Here is a 20463-nt window from a genome sequence, read left to right on the forward strand (position 1 = left end):
ATGTTTCTCTTTTGCATCAGTGATCAATGTCTCTCTCCCTCTCTTTCTCACCTCCTGCCCCTCATTCTAAAAATAAATAAATAAAATCTTTTTTAAAAAAAGATTTTTCATTCTTCATGTGAAATTTTGAACTTCTCATTTATTTGAAGACAGATTCACCTAAACTGTGAGTTTTGAATTTCCCCCATGGATACTATGCATTTTAGCGATAAGCACTTTTTAAAAGAATCCTAAATCTCTCAGACTGTACATTTGCTCTGCTTCTTGGCTGCTGTTGTGCCAGAGTAGCCAGCAGTCCCCTTTCCCATGGTGCGTTTAGCAGTCTAGATCCCCTAGGTCCAGCGTTTTGAAATCCCCAGGCACTGACCTACGGGAGAACGGTTATAGCTTGATGTTTCGGGAGCCACCTCTGCCCACCTGGCCGCTTTCTTCTCAGCAGTTTTGTAGGAGACGTAGACACTGAGGATGGCCGATCAAATCGTGTTGGAATTTGGGGGCTGTTCTTTTTCTGCTGCACGTCATTACACACATGCTCTCTGAGATGCTCTCTGTCCCCTCTCCTCCCACAACATATGTACTCTGACTCCAGTCTACCCTCCAGTTGTTTTCTGAAAGAGGCCTGCCTCAACTCTCTAATGTGAAATTATATCCTCTTATTTGACTACACACGGGAGCCCTGCCCTCTTATGACTCCCTCCTCTACGGGACTGTAAGCTCTGGGAGAGCAAGGTCCTATCTGTTTGGTTCATCTTTATCCCCAGCAGCTGGCCCAGGTATGGCCCATGGGGAGCAGTCAGTAGATATTATTGAGTGGTTGAGGATCTGCCTATGAAGGCAACTCTTATTGCCCCCCAGGTCAGAGAAAGTAGATTCAAGCCCTAGCACTTTAAATCCTAAAACCACGAGTCTGAGCAGTGGCTTAATTCTTGCATAGGTATTGTAAGAGCACGAATTTATAATGAGTTTTTAGACTGATACTACATCGTCTATTGATTTATATTTAGAAATGTTTTCAAGATTTTGAATGCATGCTGTAGCATGTTTTCATACTGCCGTAGCATGGCTGTTAAGAGCCCAGGCTCTTGAGTTCAGACTGTGTAAGTTTCAATGCCGCAAAGCAGTGGGATATTGGGCAAATTATCTAACCTTCCTGAGCTTCATTTTCTTCAGCTATAAAGTGCAACTGAATCCTTTCAGGATTTCTTTGTGAGAAATAAGATGTTCATAAAGCATTCTGTTTACTCTTTGAAACACAGTAGTTGCTTAAAAAATTGTAATTGCTATTCCTATTATCATTAGGAATATTATCACTATCATTTTCACATATATTTTAGAAATACCCCTATGGGAAGTAATTGGTCCCGTAGCCTAACAAATCACATACATCAATTGATTGATTGATTGCCTAATTCATTTAAGATTTAATTTCTTTCTTTCTAGAGGGAGAGGGGATCGGGTGCCTCTCACACACCCACAGCTAGGGGCCTGGCCCCAGACCCAGGCATGTGCCCTGTCTGGAAGTTGTACCAGTGACCTTTCGGTTCTCAGGTTGGCACGCACTCAGTCCACTGAGCCACACCAGCCGGGGCTGCGTTGTTTTTAAAGGGGATTTTTTTTTAAGATTTTATTTATTTATCTTTAAAGGGGAAGGGAAGGAGAGAGGGAGAGAAATATCAATGTATGGTTGCCTCTCGTGTGTCTCCTGCTGGGAACTGGCCTGCAACCCAGGGATGTGCCCTGACTGGGAATCGAACCTCAATTCTCTGGTTTGCAGGTCCGCGCTCAATCCACTGAGCTACACCAGCCAGGGCTAAAGGGGATTTTTTAATATTTTATGTAGAATGGCAATCCTTTAAAGACCACCAAGTATCAAAATGTTTTTGTCGCATAATAACTTTTAAGTCTGTAGGGAAACTAACAGTGGCAGCATGAAGTGTCTAGACAAGCCTCTTTGGAAGGACCACGTGTAACTTTTACTGGTGATTCAGAAAGGCTTTTTTAGGTATCAGCTTCTCAGAGGAAACTTGGATGACTTAGCGGTGTAAGACGGACCCAGAAACCCAGCTAAGCTGTACAGGGAAATGGGGCATATAAACTCTGGCTGATCCTGTTTACTGATTTTTGCAGCATTGTATACCATAACTGAAATATAAAACCTGCTACTTGTCAGTATTTTGCCATTGTTCCACCATCGCTTAATATTACTTACTGAGCAAGTGAGTCAAGACATCAATTTAACACAGTTACTTGGTATGTGTTATGTCAAACACAGAACTAAGTACCAAGGCCCATATAAGTGAAAAAGAAAATATATTCCTACCCTAAGGGGTAGACAGACAAATGTTTGTTATACCCTCCCTAATCATAGGGCATTTTGAGAAATCTCATGTATGCAATCTTTTAACAATCCTCACCCAAAGATATGTTTATTGATTTGGGAGGGGAGTGCCAAAACATCAATATGAGAGAGAAACATAAGGGGTTGTCTCCCACATGTGCCCTAACTGGGGATTGAACCCACAGCCTTTTGACATGTGGGACGATGCTCCAACCAACTGAGCCACCTAGCCAAGGCCTCATATATGTAATTCTTGTAGTCATAAAAACCAAACAGTAGAAATAATACATTATACAAAGAGAATATCAATGTATATCATAGTATCAGATAGATACTATAACATATCTTAAACTTGCAATGATGTATAAAAATCACTTTAATTCCTATTTACCATCTCTTGCTTGTTGGAAACTTCTAACAAGATTTCCTTTTTTTCTCCATTTTGATGAGAACATAGTATATTTATTTTGCTTTATTATAGATAACATTTATGAAGGGGCTTATCTTTTTGGTATGTTCCTCTGTGTAAATGTTTTGTGCTATTATGATTTTATGACACAAATTATTGACTGTTATCTCTGCAGTAGCTCTGTGTCTCTTGGGATATTTGAAATGGAAAAATTCCAGAAAACTTTTATTTAACCCAGTTTACTGTAGCTGTATTTCTCAACTTCCTCTCCACTTTTTATATACTCGTGATCCAGGCTAGAATCAGTATATATTAGTGCACTTCTGAATCACGGGTGAAAGCTGTCACTTGGCTCTCACCTCTCCATCAACTGAATTCACTCTGCACCGAACAAATGCTGGTAGGCAGTTCTGAGCCTGGGTTTCTTTTGCTTCAGCTCCCTTCATTTTTCTCAGAGCTGTACTGCACAAAACAAACAGACAAACAAAAAATCTTCTGCTCCTGCTTGGGCTTCTGCTTGATCTATTTTCTCTTCTCAATTCCCATTCTCTCCCCTGCCTGTTTTTTCTAATTACATCCAACAGAAGTGACTTGAAATCCCTGCATATTCAAACCTGAAATTCTTGGGATTGATCAAACAGTCCATAGAAGTTAGTCCTAATGCGCCTAGAATCCATCAGTCACAATGTCATACGTACAATAATAGGAGCATGTGCAAAATACAGGGGACAATTTCATATCTCAGTTACAAGAAAATACACTTTAAAACACGGTATTTGAGAAGAAGGAGGTAAGTAATTTACTTATGTGCAGAGTAGTGCGTATGAAATCTGACCCCTGACCTACAAACGCATTACATTTTGGTGTAGTCATTGCATTTAGGATGTAATATATGTAAAATCTATGCTAAGCCCTATTTGTGAAACAGAGATAATCTAGATTTGCTCTTAAGCTAAAATCCAGTGAATGGACCAAATTAGTTTTGTTATTTACCAAGTTTTACCATTTATGGCCTAATAGCATGTTGTAGATAGTTGCCCAAGATCACATCAGTGGTAAGTGGCAAAAACAGAACTTGAACCCATGACTTCTGACAACATAGCCTGGGCTTCCTTCTTTAAAATTTAGTTTTCATTTTTACCAAGCTTTATATGTCCATACTTTAAAGAGTGATGAAATAATCCAAGACTCTTTGACAAGGATGAAATCAGGATGTCATCCAGAGCTGAGGTCTCATCTGAAGGCTCAACTAAGAAAGGATTTCTCCTAAACGTACTTGTTTATTGGCAAAATTTCAGTTCCCTAAGGATGGTTGGACTGAGAATCTCAGTTTCTAGCTAGCAGTTAGCTAGAAGCTGTCCTCACTTTTTAAAACATTGGCCCTGGCTGGTGTGACTCAGTGGATTGAGCTCCGGCCTGCGAACCGAAGTGTCACCAGTTCGATTCCCAGTCACCACGTGCCTGGGTTGCAGGCCAGGTCCCCACTTGGGGGCATGTGAGAGGCCACCAATTGATGTATCTCTCACACATTGATGTTCTCTCTCTCTCTCTCTCTCTCTCTTCTCTCCCTTCCCCTTGTTCTAAAAGTAGACAAACAAAATCTTTAAAATAAAAAATCACTGCAGCCTCTCTCCACATAGCAACTTGCTTTATCAAAGCCAGCAAGGAGAGAACATTCTACCAAGACAGCAGTTACAAACTTATGTGACCTACTCATGAAAGCAACATCTCATCACTCTTGCCATATTCTTTTGATTAAAAGCAAGTCACTAGGCCTGCCCATACTCAAGAGGAGAGGATTCAGAGGGGCGTGAATATAGGGAGGCAGCTATTCTTAGAGCTTACCCACCGTAGCCAGACTCACTAATATGTTTAGGGTCTCAGCTGTTACAGCTGAGTTTCTCTTTCCATCTGGTCTCTTTGGGGCCAGCCTAGGCTTGTTCACATGGCGGCGGCCGCAGCAGGTTATAACCACATGAGAAGAAACTGCAGGGTCTCTTGAAGCCTAAACTCAGAACTCACACTGTGTCATTTCTTTTGCATTATTTAGTCAAAGCTAGTTGCTAGGCCAGCCTAGATCTAGATATAAAGGATGGGCAACTAAAGCTAACCTCTTTCTTCTTCCCTGTGAGAAGTTTTTTTCCCTTCAAAAATTGTAGTGGTAAAATATACGTAACTAAATTTGCTACCGTTATTTAAGTGTATAGTTCAGTGATGCTAAATGCATGTATAATGTTATGCAGCAATCACTACCATCCATCTGCATAACTTTTTTCATCTTGTAAAGCTGACATTCTTTACCATTAGACATTCTATACCATTAAACAATAACTCCTTATTTTCCCCTCCTTCACAGCCTCTCTATCCATTAAATAATAACTCACCATTTCCCCCTTCCTCCCATTCTACTTTCTGTCTATGATTTTGACTACTTTTAAGTACCATGTGTAAGTAAAACCATACAGTATTAGTTTTGTTTTGGTTTTTTGTCACTGGCTTATTTCACTTAGTATAGTGTCGTCAGAGTTCATTCATGTTGTAGCATATTGCAGAATTGTCCTTCCTTTTTAAGGCTGAATAATATTGTGTGTGTCTACATTTTGCTTATCCACTAATCCATCAAGGTACACTTGGGTTGCCTCCACATTTTAGCTATTGTGAATAATGCTGCTATGAACATAGGTGTACAAATACCTCTTCAAAACCTTGCTTCAGCCTGGCTGGTGTGGCTCAGTGGATTGAGTGCCAGTCTGTAAACCAAAGGGTCACCGGTTCAATTCCCAGTCAGTACTCGTGCCTGGGTTGCGGGTCAGGTCCCCAGATGGGAGTGTGCGACAGGCAACCACACATTGATGTTTCTCTGTTTTGATTTGTTAATATTTTGTTTGGAATCCTTGTATTTACATAAAAAAGTGAAAATGCCTGTTGTTTTCCTTCCTCACAACATCTTTGTCTAGTTCCACAACTAGACAAAGGATCATGCTGGTCTCAAAACGAGGTGGAATTCCCACTCCAAACATAACACCTGTCACAGGGGAGGCGCACACAGATATTTATTAGTCGAATGACTGAATGGACAAGTACATGACTATAAAGGAAACAAGGGTGAAAGAAGGAACAAAAACATCAATAGTTGAATATGACGGAATTTTTAAAAAATGGAACTTCATAGTTTTAACTGCTTTCTTAACCTTAGTTGTGTGGTCCTCCTTTAAAGGATGAACATTCTAATGTTACTTGCTCTGCTCTCAAAGTGGAATTCACTTTGTTAAAGCAAAACAGAAACCTTTCCAAGTCCCTATAATTTATATCATATTCTGAGGTTCCAGTTACTATGGTAGCTGCAAAGAATCAAATAGAAGTGGGACCCGAGAGTGAGGGGAATGTGACTGAAGTGCACCATAACTGGAAAACTGACTTGTTGAAGATTATTGCTCCCAGGACATTCAGTAATTCAAGGTTTTGTGGGCCTGAGGACTTGGACAGGGTAAGCACTACAGATCATATCCAAAAATAACATCTCTGTGTTTCTTTTTAAAATACTGGCTCATAATCAGACCTTTGCAGACTTCATGTTCTCAAGTTTCCATGTAATGGATGAATGAATTGATATATATCAAAGCTTCTCTGTGGCATTTGAAATTCTCTGCACTTTTTAGCTTTGATTGAAAGTCTCTGTAAAACTTTCAAATTGGCATATTTACCCTTCCTCCTTTGGAGTTTACCAATCTTAAATTTTGAAAAAAATAACATAACTTTTTATGATAGCTTCTCCCTATTCAGATTCAGACACTGTATATGATCAGATGACCAGAAACCATCTGAAGAAATGAATGCTTTAGCTGCTGAGCTAAACACATTATGCACTTCAGTAGTACATTTGGTTCTGGGTATAGAGGCCTGAAGCCAACAGGGAAGCATATTAATTATATGGAAGTCATTGCCCGTCAGTAGAAGACAGATCAGTTCATCTTTAGAGATAATATTTTTCCTCAAGTTCAACTTTCACTTTCTCCTTTCAAAGAGGTATTAAATCATAGCTTTATTTGATTTTTGTGAGAATCAAGTAAGAGCATTATTACCTTATTTAGTCCTTATAATAAGCTTATGGTTATCCCCATTTTACAGATGAAACTGAGGGACAGAGAGGTTTAGTTTCTTGCTTAAAGAGATGCAGCTAGTAAGTGGTGTTCATACCCAAGTGGTCTGGCCTCAAAGGCTCTCTTCTTACTTATATGCTATGCTGCCTTTGTGAAAATGCTTTTGTTCGCTATAGATAGAGACTGTGCAGATCTGAGCAGATTTGGTTGAGTGGCCCAAAATGGTTGCCTCCGAAGAGCAGAGGTTGAAGTACAGTGTGGTTAAGGGAAAGAAATATAACCCAGGAAAGAGCAATAACAGGAGGGCCTGCAAAATCACATCTGTCAGGTAGCCATACCTTTAGTGAACGCACCTTGTTTTCTTTGAGTGTACCGGTAAATAGCATCGGATGTAGTGCATGGTAGACGTGTAGTTAACGTTGGTTGAGTGTAGACGTCCTTAAATAACGTTATTCCCGTTTTCACAGTGAGCAGACCTAGGTGATTATTTACAAAGAAAGAATTCCTTGTACTTTCTCTTTCTTTTTAAAAAGAATTTTTAAAGATTTTATTTCTTTATCTTTAGAGAGAGGGAAAGGGAGGGAGAGAAGCATCAACGTGTGAGAGAAACAACTACTGGTTGCGTCTCCCACGCCCTGGGCAGAGGGCCTGGCTCAGAGCAGGCATGTGCCCTGACAGGGAATCAAACCAGTGACGCCGGCCCACGGAGCCACACCAGTCAGGGCTGTACTTCCTGTGCCATGCACTGGGCCTGTGGTTCATCCACTTGGTTTCTTAACTGTCCCTTCGTCTCTTGACTGCCCCTCTTTTTTAAAACTTTTTTACTTTTTACAAATAAAAATTACATTTATTTAAGGTGTACAGGGTGATATTTTGGTATATGTAGACATTGTGAAGTGATTACCACAGTCAAACTATTTAACACATTCATCACCTTTTTAAAAAATAATATCAAACTTATAAAGTGGTTACAAGAATAGTATAAAGAACTTATATATCCTCCACCCAAATTCCCAAATGTTAATACTTGCTGTATCATTCTCGTATAGTATATATCCAATACATGCCGTACATGTATACAGTGTACACATGATTATTATTTTTCTGAGCTATTTGAGAAGAAGGTGCAGGCATCATTCCCATTGCCTTTAAAAACACAAATACATATCCTTTCCCCTCACCCTCCACCCCCTGCTCAAAATGGACAGTACTTTGAAATAGGAAATTACATTGACATGAAACTTGAATCTACGGAACTTACTCAAAATTCATAGTTTACCTAATAATATCCTTTAGAGCAATAGAAAAATTTTTCGACTACCTGTCTGCTAAACATTGTAAAGAGTGTGTGCTACACAAGACTCAGTCTTGTATTTGGTTCCGAGAGAAATGTGAGCAGGTGCCCTGTTCCCTGACGGAGTCCTACAAGCAGGGCAAATGGCTTTGTTTGATTTTCCTTCTTTTGTATGATTCAGTGGAGCAGCGTGACTTCATTGGAGTGGACAGCACAGGAAGGAGGCTGCTCTTTATGGTGAATGAAGCGGACTTGGATGAAGAGCTGGTCATTAAGGGATCCATCCTGCAGAAGTAAGCCCTGGGGTTTTGTCTTCTTGGCAATCTTCTTGTCTTAAAACAAAATAAAACCACCCAGTGGATGGGAAAGAAGGAATGAAAACTAGATTATACCGTGTGAAATTAACAAAAGTATGTGAATGTTTTCCCCTGAGACAGAATGGAGGCTTTTCTCCACCACACAAGCTTAGCTTTTCCCGGTGTCTTTTCGTGCCAAGGTGGAGGCGAATCCTGCATTGGAGCGCGGCAGAGCAGCTGTGGGGAGACCAGGGGGCAGGACTGCTTTTCTGACAGTGTTATAGAGCTTCCTTTTAAAAAAAACATTGTGCTAAACTCACAGCATAAACTGTACTGTCTTAACCATTTTTAATGGACATTGCAGTGGTGCTAAGTATATTCACATTGTTGTGGAACAGATCTCCACAACTTTGTCATTTTGCAGTTTTAAATTTCTGTATCTGTTCAACAACTGTCCTTCTTCCCTCCTTAGCTCCTGGTAAATACCATTCAGTTTCCTGTTTCTGTGGTTTCGACTACTGTAGATACTTCATAGAAGTGGAATCATGAAGTATTTGTCTTTTTGTTACTGGCTTCCTTTACTTTGTGTAATTTCCTCAAGGTTCATCTATGCTGTAGCATGTGTCAGCATTGCCTTTTTAAGGTTGCATAATATTCTATGTATGTCTATACATTTTAAAAATATTTTAAGTAATTTTTAAATTTTTTCAATTACAGTTGATATGCAGTAGTATATTAGTTTCAGGTGTACGACCCAGTGATTAGACATTTCTATAATTTATGAAGTGATCACCCTGACAGACCTGGCACCCATCTGACACCATACAAGTTATTACAGTATTATTGACTGTCTTCCCTGCGCTGTACTTTACATCCCTGTGACTGTTCTGTAACTACCCATTTATGGGTAGTTAAGGCTTCTTCCGTCACCTTCTTCACCTGCTCCTCTAACGCCCCTCCCATGTGGCAGCCGTCAAAATGTTCTCCGTATCTATGAGTCTGTTTCTGTTCTGCTCATCTGTTTATTTTGTCTTTTAGATTCTGTAGATGTAAGTGAAATAACCTGGCATTTGTCTTTCTCTGTCTGACTTACTTCACTCAGCACAATACCTTCTAGGTCCATCCATGTTGTTGCAGATGGCAAGGTTTCTTTGATCTTTTTTTAATGGCTGAGTCATACATATTTTATTGTATATATGCACCACTTCTTCTTTGTCCATTTATCTATGGATGGACACTTAGGCGGCCTCCATATCGTGGTTGCATATGATTTAGTGTTTGGGTTTCTTCAGATACATACACAGAAGTGGAGTTGCTGTGGGTCCTTCTTTATCGCTTGTCATAGCCCTTGTTTTAAAGTCTGTTTTGCCTGGTATAAGTATTGCTACCCCAGATACTTTTTTTATTTTCATGGAATATCTTTTTCTGTTCCTTTACTCTCAGTCTGTGTCTGTCTTTTCATCTGAAGTGAGTCCCTTGTAGATAGCATACGTAAGTGACTCATTCTGTTACCCAGGTAGTCACTGTATGTCTTTTGATTGGAGCATTTAATCCATTCTCATTTGGGTATGTATTTATTGCCATTTTATTATTCATATTTTAAATCTTTTTTTCTTAAAGATTTTATTCATTTTTCAGAGAGAAGGCAAGGGAAGGAGAAAGAGAGGGAGAGAAACATTGATGTGTGAGAGAAACATCAATTGGCTGCCTCTCACACACCCCCAACCAGGACGGGACCTGGCCCACAACCCAGTCATGTGCCCTGACTGGGAATCAAACCAGCAACCCTTTGGTTCACAGGCCACTGAGTCATACCACCCAAGGCATTGATCTTTTTTTCTTCTTCTTCTAACAAAGGACTCCTGAACTTTCTTATAATACAGTTATGGTGGTGATGAACTCTTTTGGCTTTTTCTTTTTTAAGTGTATTTTATTGATTATTGCTATCACACTTTTCCCATTTTTTTCTCTTCTTTATCATCCTCTACCTTGTACCCCACCTCTCTTCAGCATTCCCCTCCGTAGTTCATGTCCATGGGTCGCACATGTGAGTTCTTCAGCTTCTCCATTTCCTATATTATTCCTAACCTCCCCCTGTCTATCTTCTACCTACAAATTATGCTTTTTATTCCCTGTGCCTTTTACCCCACTCTCCCCCTCCCGCTCCCTGATGATATCCCTCCATGTGATCTCCATTTCTGTGATTCTGTTCCTCTTCTTGTTGTTTGCATAGTTTGTTTTTGTTTTGTTTTAGGTTCAGTTGGGGTTTTTTTATGTATTTTATTGATTATGCTATTACAGTTGTTCCATTTTACTCTTTTCATTCCCCTCTGCCCTGCACCTGCCCTCCCACCAGCATTCCTCCACCTTAGGTCATGTCCATGGGTTGTACATATAAGTTCCTTGGCTTCTCCATTCCTTATACTATTCTTAACCTCCCCCTGTCTATTTTATACCTACCATTAATGCTTCTTATTCCATGTACCTTTTTCCCTGTTCTCCCCCCACTTCCCACTGATAACCCTCTATGTGATCTCCATTTCTGTGATTCTGTTCCTGTTCTAGTTATTTTCTTAGTTTGTTTTTGTGGTTTTGGGGGGAGGGTTTAGGTTCAGTTGTTGATAGTTGTGAGTTTGTTGTCATTTTACTGTTCATAATTTTGATCCTCTTCTTTTTCTTAGATAAGTCCCTTTAACATTTCATATAATAAGGGCTTGGTGATGATGAACTCCTTTAACTTGACCTTATCTGGGAAGCACTTTATCTACTCTTCCATTCTAAATGATAGCTTTGCTGGATAGACTAATTTTGGATGTAGATTCTTGCCTTTCATGACTTTGGACACTTCTTTCCAGCCCTTTCTTGCCTGTAAGGTTTCTTTCGAGAAATCAGGTAATAGCCTTATGGGAACTCCTTTGTAGGTAATTGTCTCCTTTTCTCTTCCACTTAAGATTCTCTCCTTATCTTTAATCTTAGGTAATCTAATTATGATGTGTCTTGGTGTACTCCTCTTTGGGTCTAACTTCTTTGGGACTCTCTGTGCTTCCTAGACTTGTATGTCTATTTCCTTTGCCAGATTGGGGAATTTTTTCTTCATTACTTTTTCAAACAAGTTTTGAAATAAGTCTCTCTTCCTCTTTTCCTTCTGGCACCTCTATGATTCAGTTGTTGGAACATTTAAAGTTGTCTCAAAGGTTCCTAAGCTTCTCATTTTTTACAATTGTTTTCTTCATTCTGTTCCAGTTGAATGTTTATTTCTTCCTTTTGTTCCAAATCATTGATTTGAATCTCAGTTTTCTTCTTTTCACTGTTGATTTCCATTGATTTGAGTCCTAGTTCCCTTCCCTTCACTGTTGGTTTCTGTATATATTTTTTTATTTCACTTTGTATAGCCTTCACCTCTTCCTTTATTTTGCGACCATACTCAATCATTTCTGCGAGCCTTGTGATTACTAGTGTTTTGAACTCTGCATCTGGTAGGTTGGCTGTCTCCTCCTCTTGCTTAGTTATTTTTCAGGAGTTTTTATCTGTTCTTTTATTTGGGCCATATTTCTTTTGCCTTGGCACACCCGTTATATTCTAAGAGGCAGAGCCTTAGGTATTCTCCAGGGTGGAGCAACTCACCTTGCTACATTGTGGTGCTTATATGGGGGAGGGGTCAGAGAAGGAACAATACCACTTGCTTGGCTCTTGCCCTGCTTTCAAGAGACTGGCAGTTTCTCCTGCTGCCACAACCCCCACAAATTTTTATAGCCAGAGGTTCTGAGGCTTTATTTTTGTCTGCACTAGAACTCTAGGTTGCTTAGTCTGTCTCAATCCCCAGTTGTTCCTCCTGGTTTATTCACACGTGAATCTCGGACCGCCCCATCTGTCAGCCGCCACCTTGCCATGTGTCCTCTGAGCCCAGGCTACCCATCTCTGACCCTCCTGCCAGTCTGGATGAATATTTCTTCTTTAACTCCTTGCTTGTCAGACTTCCATACAGTTCAATTTTGTGGCGGTTCTGGTTGTTTTTTGTTTTTAAATTGGTTGTTTCCTTCTTTTGGTTGTGCAAGGAGACAAAGCATATCACCTATGCCTCCATCTTAGCCAGTACTGTGGTGTTTTCATGTCCGAGAAGCTCTTTATCTGTCCTTTGATCCTAAATGATAGCCTTGCTGGATAGAATAATTTTGATTGTAGGTTCTTGCTTTTCATCACTTGGAATATTTCCTGATAATCTCTTATGTCCTGCAGTTTCTGTTGAGAAATCAGCTGACAGCCTTATTGCAAGCTCCATGACAGGTCACTTGCTGCTTTTAAGATTCTTTGTCTGTAACCTCTGGTATTTTAATTGTGATGTGTCTTCATGTGGGCCTCACTGCGTTCATCCTGTTTGGGACTCACTGCACTTCCTGAACTTACGTATATATTTCCTTTACCAGGTTAGGGAAGTTTGCCATCATTTTTTCACATAGGTTTTCAGTTTTTTGCTTTCTGTCTTCTCCTCCCAGCTCCTCCAAGATATGAATGTTGATACACTTGAACTTTTCCCAGAGGCTCCTTACACTATCTTAATTTTATTTGATTCTTTTTTTCTTTTTGCCATTCTGATTGGGTGTTTTCTGCTTCTTTATCTTTCAAATTGCTGATTTGATCCTCTGCTTCATCTTCTCTACTGTCGATTCTTTATAATATATTCTTCATTTTAGTTACCATCTTCTTCATTTTTTTTCTTTTTTTTTTATTGATTATGCCATTACATTTGCTCTATTCCCCCCTCCCTTCCCCTCCACCCTGCATCCCCCTCCCCCACCATTTCCCCCTTTAGTTCATGAACATGTGTCTCAAATTCTTTAGATTCTGTATTTCCCCTACTATTCTTACCCTCCCCCCTATCTATTTTCTATCTACTGTCTATACTACTTATTTTCTGTACCTTCTACCCCCTTCCCCTCCTCCCACTCCCCTGTTGCTAACCCTCCATGAGATCTTCATTTCTATGGTTCTGCTCCTGATCTAGCTATCCTCTTAGTTTGCTTTTTGTTTTAGGTGTGGTTCTTAATAACTGTGAGTTTGCTGTCCTTTCACTGTTCATCTTTTTTATCTTCTTTTTCTTAGGTAAGTCCCTTTAACATTTCATATAGTAAGGGCTTGGTGATGATGAACTCCTTGAATTTGGTCTTATCTGAGAAGCACTTTATCTGTCCTTCCATTCTAAATGAAAGTTTTGCTGGGTAGAGCAATCTTGGTTGTAGATCTTTGGTTTTCATGACTTGGAATACCTCTGTCCAGCCCCTTCTTGCCTGTAAGGTCTCTTTTGAGAAATCAGCTGACAGTCTGATGGGAACTCCTTTGTAGGTGACTGTCCCCTTAGCTCTTGCTGCTTCTAGGATTCTCTCCTTCATTTTAATCTTGGCTAATGTAATTATGATGTGCCTTGGTGTGTTCCTTCTTGAGTCCAACTTCTTTGGGACTCTCTGAGCTTCCTGGATTTCTCGGAAGTCTATTTCCTTTGCCATCTTGGGGAAATTCTCCTTTATTATTTGTTCAAATAATTTTTCAACTGGTTGTTGTGCCTTTCCCCCTTCTGGTACCCCTATAATTCGGATGTTGGAACGTTTAAAGATGTCCTGGAGGTTCCTAAGCTTCTCCTCATTTTTCTGAATTCTTATTTCTTCATTCCTTTCTGTTTGATCATTTTTTTCTTCCGTCTGGTCCTCTCCCTTGATTTGAATCCCAATTTTCTTTCCATTACTATTGGTATCTTTTGTATCAGCATTCATTTCAATTAATTTAGCTTCCATATGTTTCTCTAATTTGTGACTAAAATCCACCAGTTCTGTAAGGATCTTTATAACCAGTGTTTTGAACTGTGCATCTGAAAGACTGGCTATTTCTTCATCACTTAGGTCTATCGGTTCTGGGGCTCTAAGTTGTCCTAGAGCCATTTTTTGGTCTATTCGTGCTGTTAAGTGAGCGGAGTGAAGCCTTAGTTGTTTACCAGGACGGGGCGACCCAGGTTGCTGGTTTGTGACGCTGTGTGTGGGGGCGGGGTCAGAGAGGGAGCAATGGCGTTCCTCTCCGCTAGCCCAGCGCATCCAGTTATCAAACGCCTCGGGCTTGCTTATCCGATCCTAATTTTGCGAGCCTGCTGCACCGCGCGGGTTTCCCTTCTCACTGGTTTCTCCACACGTAAATGCGCGCGACCGACCGACCCACCGCGCCTCTTCCCTGTGCGCTCCGGCAGCCAGCTCGCTGGCGATCAGCGCCCTCGATTGCCTGCGCTCACCGCGCACTGCCCCGGGAATGTTTTCTTGCTAACCTGCTCCACTGCTGGCCTCGCTCCTCGTACCGGTCCAGCCGAGTATCTAGTTGTCCTTTGGACTCCGTATTGTCGATTTTCCGTGTGGCTTGGTTGTGACTGCTGTTAAAAATAGTTGTTCTTAGATTTGGTTGTGCACAGAGGTGAGGTGGAACCTCCACCTACTTCTCCATCTTGGCGGAAGTCCATCTTCTTCATTTTTGACTGGTTCTTTTCTGTGTTTTCTAACTCCACTTTTATGTTTCCTGTCTCTTTGTTGAAGCTTTCACTGAGATCACTGAGCATCCTTATAATTAGTGTTTTGAACTCTATACCTGGTAGATAGCTTGTTTCCAATTGTTTATTTCTTTTTCTGGAGTTTTATTCTAGTCTTTCATTTGGGACATGTTTCTTTCTTTTTTTTTTTAAATTTTTTTTATTGATTATGCTGTTACAGTTGTTCTATTCCCCCTTTATTCCCCTCCACCCTACCCCCCATCCCCACCATCACCCCCCCTTTAGTTTATGACCATGTGTCTCAAGTCCTTTAGATTCTATATTTCCTATGCTATTCTTGCCCCCCCATCTATTTTCTATCTACTGTCTATGCTACTTATTTTCTGTACCTTCTCCCCCCTTCTCCTCCTCCCACTCCCCTGTTGCTAACCCTCCTTGAGATCTTCATTTCTATGTTTCCACTCCTGATCTAGCTGTCCTTTTAGTTTGCTTTCGTTTTAGGTGTGGTTGTTAATAACTGAGTTTGTTGTCCTTTCACTGTTCATGTTTCTTTAACTTCTTTTTCTTAGATAAGTCCCTTTAACGTTTCATATAATAAGGGCTTGGTGATGATGAACTCCTTGAATTTGATCTTATCTGAGAAGCACTTTATCTGTCCTTCCATTTTAAATGAAAGTTTTGCTGGATAGAGCAATCTTGGTTGTAGGTCTTTAGATTTCATGACTTGGAATACCTCTTTCCAGCCCCTTCTTGCCTGTAAGGTCTCTTTTGAGAAATCCGCTGACAGTCTGATGGGAACTCCTTTGTAGGTGACTGTCCCCTTAGCTCTTGCTGCTTCTAGGATTCTCTCCTTCATTTTAATCTTGGCTAATGTAATTACGATGTGCCTTGGTGTGTTCCTTCTTGGGTCCAACTTCTTTGGTACTCTCTGAGCTTCCTGGATTTCCTGGAAGTCTATTTCCCTTTGCCAGATTGGGGAAATTCTCCTTTATTATTTGTTCAAATAAGTTCTCCACTGGTGGCTGTGCCTTTCCCCCCTTCTGGTACCCCTATAATTCGGATGTTGGAGCGTTTAAAGATGTCCTGGAGGTTCCTAAGACTCTCCTCATTTCTTTGAATTCTTGCTTCTTGACTCTTTTCTGTTTGGCCATTATTTGCTTTCTTCTGGTCCACTCCATTGATTTGAGTCCCAGTTTCCTTTTCATTGCTATTGGTGTCCTGTGCAATTCCATTCATTTCAATTAGTTTCGCCTTCATATATTTGTCTAATTTGTCCGTATAATCAACCAGTTCTGTGAGGATCCTGATCACCAATTTTTTAAACTGTGCGTCTGTGAGTTTTGCTATTTCTTCATCGCTTAGATTTATTTCTGGGGCTCTGAGATCCTCCTGCGCCATTCTTGGTCTGTTCGGGCCCTTTAAGTGTGAGAAGCCGCGGCTTGGATTCCCAGGTCGCTGGGTTGTGACGCTGTATGTGGGGGCGTGGCCAGAGCAGGGAAATGGCAACCCCCCTCTGCCGCTTCTCACAGCTGGGTGCGGAGGAGCAGTGCCTTAGGTGGTTCACCTGGGCCGGGCCACTCAGAGTCGCTGGGTTATGATGCTGTATGTGGAGGTGGGGTCAGAGCAGGGAAATGGCGGCGCCCTCCACTGCTGCTTGCCGTGGGGACCTGCCGGCCCGGTCCAACCGCCCACTCCCTCGCCTGTCCACCCGCGCACAAATGCGCGACCTCAGTCAACACGCAACCCTGGGCCCGGCTGTCTCCCCCGAGGTCGCTCGCCTGTTTGCTCGCTGGGTCGCTCACCAGGTCCGACCCTGCGCCTGGATTCTGTGGGCCTGAGTGTGTCTGGCCGAGTTTTCCTGCGCAACCCTGCTCCGCCAGCCGCTGGTTTCGCCCCTTACCGGTCAGGCTGAAGAATTTGTTGTTAACGGGCTTCCGAAAAGTTCAATTTTCCGTGTTCTGGCTGTGTTTTCTGTTGCTAATATTTAGTTTAATCTTGGTTGTGTGAGAAGGCACGGCACATCCACCTATGCCTCCATCTTGGCGGAAGTCCCCGGGACATGTTTCTTTGTCTCCTCATTTTGGCCACCTCCCTGTGTTTGTTTCTGTGTATTAGGTAGAGCTGCTACATCTCCTGGTCTTGGTAGAGCAGACTTACGTAGCATAGCCTCTCCAGTTGTCAAGCTAGGCACTCTAGGTACACCTGCTGTGCGAGCAGCGTGCACCCTCCTGTTGTAGTTGAGCCTTGATTACTGTTGCCACATCAGTGGGAAAGATTTATCCCCAGGCTAATTGGCTGTGAGGACTTGCCATGACCACAGCAGAGGCTGTGCCGTGCCGGGGCCTGCCCCACAGAGCAGGACTTAACTTCAGCAGGGCTCTGGTGCCTGATGAGTCTATCTCTTGAGGGTTTCTCATGGAGATGGTTGTGTGGTGGTCCATCAGGGTCTAAAGCTGTCTACCAGGTGTAAGCTGGCTATGGGGCTTCCCAGGAGGTGCTGGCCAAGGTCAACTGCCACCTGTTCTCTGCTTGGGGCCACCCAGCATGAGCTATAAAGCGATCTGTAGTTGGCTGCCCCTTGTGCTGGGCTGGAAGTAGCTGAGAGAGGCTAAGCTGAAAACCAAGGCCAGCTGCCCCTAGTACCATGCCTGGGGATGCTTAGCAAGAGCTACAGAGCATGCCAAAGCCAGGTGCTGCTTGTGAACCTTTGAGAGATTTCAGAATAACCTGCAACATGAGCCAAGACACATGTGATTTGTATGGAAAAGCCACTGGAAACAGATTTGGGGGGGCGGGCAGCACAAGTTGAGTGTGGCGGGGGTCTCAGGGAATCACCCAGATGGGGAAAACAGTATTAGCCAGGTTGATGGGGACTCAGATATGGTGTCTGCCTGCCTGTGCTGTTGAGAAATGGCTGGCAAAGGAAGAATGCAAGTACTCCATTTACCTACCCCGTCAGCAGCACTCCGTCCGGGAGAAAGCCACCTCTCCAGCCCTGGCCCTGAAGCCAGAAAATTCAGTGCCTCTTTTATGTCCCTGGTGCTTTTTGAGCTGGTACTCCAGCACTGGAACTCAGAGCAAGTGATTCTGAGTATGTCTGTGCACAGGCCCTTTAAGAGGAACACAGGGGGCTTCAGCAGCTCTCCGTCTCACTTAGTCACAATCACCACTGGTTTTCACAGCCAGAAGTTACAAGGGCTTGTTTTCCCAGCACAGGAACTTTGGGCCTGGGGTCCTGGTGTGGGGCTGGGACTCCTCACTCCTCAGGGGTGGGCCCTCTGTGGCTAAGATATCCCTCCCAGTTTTTAACTACAACGTATGGGTGTGGGACCAGCCTGTTCCACATCTCTGTCTCTCCTGCTAGTCTCAACGTGGATTCTTCTGTGTATCTTTAGTTATAGGACTTCTGTTCAACTAGATTTTAGACGGTTCTCAATAATGGCTGTTTTGTAGTTTAGCTGTTATTTTGATGTGGTTATGGGAGGCTGCAAGTACTACATTTACCTACTCCATCATTTTTAAAAATTATCTATGCATTCATTGGTTGACTCTTGTATGTGCCCTGATTGGGGATCAAACCCACAACCTTGGCATATTGGCACAATGCTCTAACCAACTGCTACCCAACCAGGTTCTTACTCCACCATCTTGACTAGAAACCTTGTACAGCATTTTCCTTATTTATTCATCTGTTGATGGACATTTGAGTTACTTCTACCTCTTGGTACTGTGAATAATGCTGCAGTGAACATGGTGTGCAAATATCCCTTTGAGATCCTGCTTTGAGTTCTTCTGGATATATTCCTAGGAGTGGGATTGTTCATATGACAGTCCTAGTTGAAATTTTTGAGGAAACTCCATACTGTTTTCCATAGTAGTTGTACCATATTATATTCCTACCAACAGTACAGAAGGGCTCCAATTTCTCCACCTCCTCACCCAGACTTTTGTTTTCTATTTTTCAAAGATTTTATTTTATTTTTTTTAGACAAAGGGGAAGGGAGGGAGAAAGGGAAAGAAACATCAGTGTGTGGTTGCCTCTCAAGTGCCCCCCACCCCCGCACTGGGGACCTGGCCTGCAACCCAGGCATGTGCCCTGACTGGGAATCAGACCAGCGACCCTTTGGTTCACAGGCCGGTGCTCAGTCCGCTGAGCCACACCAGCCAGGACTGTTTTTTATTTTTTTGATGGGCAGTGCAGTCGCATTTTCTCTAGTCAGCATTTACTGAGTGCTCGCCCAGTGTAGACTTTTCTTTTCATCAGAAGCTGCCGTACTCAGTTTTACTGGCTGATGCAAATAGATAGGAATGCCTAATAAATGTTTAAAGCCTAGATGAAATGAATGTGAGAGGAGTAAGTTGGGACAGAAAAATACCTTACTTTTTATTTTTGCTATCCAGCACAACAGAGGTAGAAGACATATTTCAGAGGATATATTTTAATGAAAAGGAAGTTAAACTAGCTTCCACTGGCCCAATTACCTACCCCTGTGGATTAGAGTTCTATATTAGAGCCTTGGTTATTTCATCTGTAAAAATAGGTTTCAATGACCCAAAAAAGTAGACATTATCATTATTGTTGCTAAACAAATAAACAGATCTTGAAAAACACACACGTAATATCACTACCAGATTAACACGGCCCTTTCAGATTGCATCACAGAACTTTCTGCTGCTGGTTCCAAATAAAGTGTGAAAAGTAAATTAATAAAAACACTGACAGAAATTTCAACAGCATCAAACAAAGTGGGATAATTAAATGTAATAAAGCATAAAATGTGGTGACCAAGAGAAGGAATAAGATTATATATAGTAACAGGAAGGAATAAAATTAAGCTCCCAGCTCCACCCAAGCGCCACTCCCCAGAAGCCCTACTAACGTATCATTGGAACCCTGCAAATTCTCACTAATAGCTCTACAGCTGGAAGGAAACAACCTGAACCTTTGTCTTCTGGCTGAGGAGCAATGGGAAAGCTGCTGGAGAGTAAATGATGAAGCAGGGAAAATGAACTTTAGGCTGACTCTGTAACAGAAACAAAAGATCTACACCTAAACAATGAATAGGTGAAATAATGCAAAGTGGAGACTTATCCCTTCATCTGAATGGAATATAACCTTAATTATGTGGGATGGAATAAGAATATATAACAGAATCTCAGGAAAGAGAAACCTCTAACAAAGACTCTGCCGTACCTTCAATGTGTTAACCAGGTCCCCTCCATCTCTCCCACTTAATCATTCCCTGCAGCCATAGAAAAGTCCGTATAATACAGAATAACCAGTACTCATATGATGGTGGTCTCAGATATAGGAGTATAAGAGACAGGAGTTCATCTATATTATATCAAAACAAATGGAACAAGCATGAACAAAACCAAAAGAACTGGCATGTCCCTGTGCAAACACAGAGCAAACAAAATGGAAGATGAACACTCTGCAAAAAAACAAGGAACCTATCCTGAAAAAAAAACAACTCAGTGAATAGAATTTCTTGTGCAACTCTAC

At 41.7% G+C, this 20463-nt stretch overlaps 1 protein-coding gene across 1 annotated transcript in view; it reads left to right on the forward strand.

Annotated features, from left to right (window-relative positions):
* EIF2B3 (eukaryotic translation initiation factor 2B subunit gamma) overlaps positions 1-20463 on the forward strand; it is a 118658-nt gene that overhangs the window by 48191 nt on the left and 50004 nt on the right. Inside the window, exon 5 of the mRNA XM_037149574.2 lies at positions 8323-8434. Within this exon, the coding sequence (XP_037005469.2) occupies positions 8323-8434 (112 nt within the window). The remainder of the gene's footprint in view (positions 1-8322; positions 8435-20463) is intronic.

Source organism: Artibeus jamaicensis, unplaced genomic scaffold, assembly GCF_021234435.1.
Source record: "Artibeus jamaicensis isolate MK-2021 breed Jamaican fruit bat unplaced genomic scaffold, CSHL_Jam_final scaffold_847, whole genome shotgun sequence".
Classification (NCBI taxonomy): Eukaryota; Metazoa; Chordata; class Mammalia; order Chiroptera; family Phyllostomidae; genus Artibeus; species Artibeus jamaicensis.